The 5,190-nt window shown below is 49.6% G+C and overlaps 1 protein-coding gene across 1 annotated transcript; it reads left to right on the forward strand.

The window, feature by feature from the left end:
• Positions 1–1,072: 1,072 nt before the first annotated feature.
• Positions 1,073–3,937, forward strand: LOC119454309 (uncharacterized; the record flags this gene model as incomplete). Its single annotated transcript, XM_049668021.1, is given in 4 exon segments — positions 1,073–1,225; positions 1,578–1,921; positions 1,923–2,045; positions 2,047–3,937. Coding segments are annotated over 4 exon segments (2,511 nt in total), but the record flags the coding sequence as incomplete, so codon positions are not given.
• Between the last annotated feature and the right edge of the window lie 1,253 nt (positions 3,938–5,190).

The raw sequence follows: 5,190 nt of genomic DNA on the forward strand, positions 1-5,190 counted from the left end.
GCCGACTCGCCTAACTGCCAGCTATGGCAGAGAGAACGGCGCCTGGCCACGATAAAGGCGTCAGCTCCCACACATCTGTCGCATCGCGAGGCCCAGGCGGTCCTACGGGCTACCCCCACCACCAGCTCAGCAGCAGCTGCTTCTGGACCGCCACGTGTTACACCGACAGGAGGCAAAACCTACGCTGCAGCACTCGGTGTTCCTTACAAGGAGGCCACGACCTCTACAAACCACCCCCAACCCCACTTGCAGCAGCGTGTACCACAGGCAGGCGCAAAGAAGTGGGGCAGCATCAAGCTAGGGCCGTCCCCGAAGGAGGCTCCTCAGTCCACCAGCGATGAGGAGAACAAGAACCTGCGACTCCTCCTCAGGGCGATCGCCGACCTGCTGCCTATAGACAACCAACAGCTGCGTTCTATCTGCCTCAAGGCAGGTGGCGTGCCCCCACCTAGTAGTCAACATGGCTAGTCCCCTCCCGCCTGCAGCAGGACATTGCCGCCGCCGCCCGAGCGTGCTCCAGTGGAACGCAAACTCGTTGCGGCGGCGGCAGGCCGACCTCTCCATGCACCAATTGCGGAGCGAGTACGATGTGCTTGTTCTGCAGGAGGTGTACGCTGCTACAGCCAACCTGCGTCTTCCTGGATACGTGGGCTACAGCAGCCTCACTTCATCATCACCAGCCTCCTCCATGATCGGATGAGACTCTTGCTGCTTCTCCTTCTCTTCCCTTCCTTTCAACATCTTTATCTTCTTTTTCCCCTTCCCCTGACGCTGCGCCGTGCTCCCTATTGGGCAGCAGAAATAAGCGTCATTTTTCTTCTTCAATAAAATCACTACTACTTCCCTTTCCACTCGCGCTACGTCAGCAGATGGGGCGGACGCATGAGGCGGCGAGCGCGTTTTGCGGTTTTGCCCGTCGCCGCGACACGACGCATCCGCGCGTCCGGATCGCGCTGGTGCGCGTTGATCGCGCGTCTCCAGAAACTCATTCCCCGGCGCGTATGTACAGTCGTACATCTCTTCGCTGTTCAGTCGGACGTGTTTTCCTCGTTGTGAAAAGAATCCCGCCGCGATGCCGTGCAAATGCTGTGTACCTCGATGCCGCGGAATCTACACGGGGGACACGAAGGTGCACGTCTTCAAGTTCCCGAAAGATCAAGCTCTAAGGGACGCTTGGATTCGCGCTGTGCCACGGGAAAACCTCACGGTCACCGAACATTCCAGGGTAAGTTTTTTAATTTAGGTGTTAGTTAACTGAAAGAATATAAACGTACATGTGTAAGTGGCTCATGAGCCGCATGTTTGTGTGACCTGTAGCCGTCGGTTTGCTGATTGGAGCGTATTTTTTTTTCTAGGTATGTGAACTTCATTTCATGGACGAGGACATTATTCGAGATGCGACGCATACAGATCAAGCAACTGGCCGCGTAATGACAGTGCCGCTATCTCATGTGCGCCTTCGCCCAGACGCTGTACCGTCGAAGTTCCCGAATCATTCGAGCTACTTGTCCAGAAAGACCGCGAGGAGGGAAGATCCTGATTCCAAGCGCGCGCGAATAGAGAATGCAGCCCTTTAGAAAGCCATCGCTGAATCCAACGAGGCATTTATCAGAGCACGCGAGGAGGATAAAGTCAACAGTGTGAGCGAACTTGCCAACCACTTAAGGAGCCAAGGGATGAAGTTCTGGGATGTTATCGAAAGAAATGAAAGGCTTCTTCTCATTCACATTGTCGACGATGAAGCACCGTGGTTGAAATACTCTGTTTGCGTGAAAGGAGATTTGAGCGTGACACTACACGTTATGAAAACGGCCGTAAAAAAGCTCGGTGCAAATCTCTGCGTTCCCGAAATCGCTAACAGTAAAAGGGGTATGGTGGAACTCCTGGAAGGCATCGAGAAGTGGGACTGTGACCTGATGGCCGAACTCAGTCGCCGAAATTTGCGAGGCTGTTTGTTTACTGCTTGATCAGCTTTGCACGTCCCAAGCAGAAGATGACGCCAACTGTATTCAATTTCTGAAAGAGCAAGTCACCTTGCACCTATCGAAAAAAACAGCGCAGGCGCTACTCTGCTGATTTCATGATGTTTTGCTGTATTGTTTTCACTATATCGCCCCATGCATACGCGTTCATACGTAGCCATGGAAGCATCACCTTGCCGCATCCTATGAAGATAAGATCAGTGTGCTCGTCTTATGGTATGAGTCCTCAACAAGAGCATCAGAGTGAAACATTCCTCAGCTACATGACAACAAGAATTTCTGACCTGAAAGATGACCAGCGCTTTGTCACAGTTATGGTTGATGAAATACATATAAAACCTTACTTTGACTACAAAGGAGGCAATATTACCGGCGCTGCAATTAATAGAAATGAAGCTGCTAACTGTGCGCTCGTTTTCATGGTGCGCAGCGTGACGTGTAAATTCAAAGAAGTTGCGCACATCGTGCCGGTGCACCGAGTAGAGGCGGAGTTCCTGCAAAAGACGCTTAAAGACGTGATTTGTGGGCTGGAAAAGATTGGGTACCGGGTTATGTGCGTCGTCAGCGACAACAACTCTGTGAACAGAAAAGCGATGTCACTTTTCGAATCACCTCCGTGTAACAGAATTGTGTACCAACATCCATCAGACCCTTCAAGGCCGCTGTTCTTCGTTATAGACCCAGTGCACATTCTAAAATGCATACGAAATAACTGGATCAACCAGAAGAATGACCAAATTTGTTTCTTCTTCCCGGAGATCCAAGGAAACACACCAGAATCAGAGCGAATGCAAACAGCGTCATTTGCAACAATCAGGGACCTTCACAGCAAAGAGTGTGACCAGCTATTGAAATATGGCTATGGGCTGTCAAGAAAAGCCCTCTACCCTTCGAGTCTTGAAAGGCAGGATGTAAAGCTTGCTTTACAAATCTTCAATGACTATTTACCAGAGGCATTACGTGCTCTTGGAGCAAAGCACAACCTATTCTCTTTCGAGGCCACGGCTACATTCGTCGAGATCATACTCAAGTGGTGGAAAATTGTAAACGTCAAAACTCCATGGAAGGGAGAAAGGCTTAGAGATCACTTCCAACAACCAGTGCTTTACATTGATAACGATCCAAAAATTGACTTCTTGCACATGTTTCTGAAGTGGCTGGATGAGTGGAAGAACAAAGGTTTTGACAACGGTACTCTGACAAAGGAGACTCACGCTGCTCTCGAACACACCACCTATGCGCTTGTTGAGCTCGCTAGGTACAGCTTCGAAGAGCTTGGAATGTCATATGTCCTTTTTGGGAAGATTCAGACAGACTGCCTTGAAGATCGGTTTGGAAAGTATAGGCAGCTGGCAGGTGCGCAATATCACATCTCCATCAGGCAGATATATGAAGTCGAAAACAAGCTGCGCCTGCAGAGCACTTTGCCTACAGTTTCCCCTGACCAGCACTGGGAATGTGTCCGAAAGCAAGTCGAGGCATTGCTTCCCAGCAGCAACGTTGTTGTTACCAGCCAGGCTCTTACGAAGATGCAGGACGTCGTCCCAGTCCTCGTCTACGTTGCAGGTTATGCAGTATACGGGACCCTTAAAAAGTTGAAGTGCGAGCAATGCAGGGACTCGTTGACCGTGGGCAAGAAGATCACAGTCTCTGCCACAAACGAACATTATGGTCTTGTGAAGCAGCTGGACCGAGGAGGTTTAGTTTATCCATCAATGTTTGCACTTAACGCAGTTGCTAATAGCTACGTTGTAGTAGAGCAGCTCGCTACAGAGCCAGCACTGCTTATGATGCCTGAACAACGCCAGGTGGTAACGAAAATGACGCTACAATTGCTGGCTAGTGAAGAGCAGTCCGACTTCGATACGTGTGAGAATGGCCACACAGTTGAATTAGTGCCTAAACACATCCTGCGGTGCAGCACCAACATTCTGCTAAAGAACTTTTGTAGGAAGCTGAACGACAAACTTCTCGACGCTGCCGATAAATCAAAAAAAGGAAAGCCACAACTCTCGAGGCCAAATAACTGCATGCATTGCTTCTAATATAAAGCCAGCACAAAAAGAAACTGGGCTTCGTAAATAAATGTTTTGCTGCTACAGTTTTCTGGCGTTCTATTCTTTTTTAAATACATGCATGCTTGTTCTTGCAGAAAAAAAATGTTTCCGCGCAATGCACCTGCGAGACAACCTCTCTTGAACAGCGTTCCATATCTTTTTTTTTCAATCCGCCCCATCGTGTGACGTCACGCGAAGAGAGCTAAGGCCTTCATATTTTTCTAGAGGGTGTTGAGTGTGGACGCACGGCGGTTGAATGGATGGAGGGAGGTATGGAGGGAGGGAGTGACATAGCCCCGAGCATAAGATGCTTCGCATCTAAAAAAGGCGAAAGCTTGCACTAGGCCGCGCAAAGCTCAAGACACAGCGAAGCTGGCCGATTGATATCGAACGGCTATCCTCCAACGCGTTCGGCGGCTGCAAGCAGCAGCGTTCGTGCCACTGTGCCAATCTTCGTTAGCCTGCCTGTGTTTGTGGCATGCCAGGAACGATGTCGCTCGTAGGCGCCGACGCGTCCAGCGCTAGTCACGCGAAATTTTGCCAACGCGTTCTGCGTCGGCAAGCGACAGTGTTCTTCGCACTGTACAAAACTTGGTTAGCCTGCCTGCATTTGGGGTATGCGAGGAGCGCTTTCGCTCGTAGGCGCCTACGCGTCCTGTGCTAGTCACGCGAAATGTCGCGAAAAGGGAAGGTACCTCCGAAAATGATCGCTCGAGAATACCTTCCTACATGCGTAGTTAAGTTAAACCAAGTTAAGACCTAGCAGCACGCAAGTTCTTACCTAGCAGTAGCAGCCAGTAAGCTTTGCTGTGCCTAAGCTTTGCGCGTCCGAGTGCAAACTTGCCTCATCTTTTTTTGTAGCCGAGTCAGGATCTTTCTGTTGCTCAGTACATGCTGCAAAAAGTGTTCTTCCTAGCATCAAAGAAGCCCCCGAATACACGCAAAATTTCGGCGTGACTGGCCGCTCGAGGCACTTTGAGTGTATTCGCAAGCTTCTTACACGCTCGGAAAAACATTTTATGTATCACATATTGAGCAACGAAAAGCTGTATTTGCAGTTTTTCATGTTGCTCTATAATTTTCTCATTGAAACTTTTCAACAAATTTTTATGTTTGACAACTTGAATAATTAATACTAATTATGTAATTAG

The sequence above is a fragment of the Dermacentor silvarum genome, chromosome 5 (assembly GCF_013339745.2).
Source record: "Dermacentor silvarum isolate Dsil-2018 chromosome 5, BIME_Dsil_1.4, whole genome shotgun sequence".
In the NCBI taxonomy this organism is placed as follows: Eukaryota; Metazoa; Arthropoda; class Arachnida; order Ixodida; family Ixodidae; genus Dermacentor; species Dermacentor silvarum.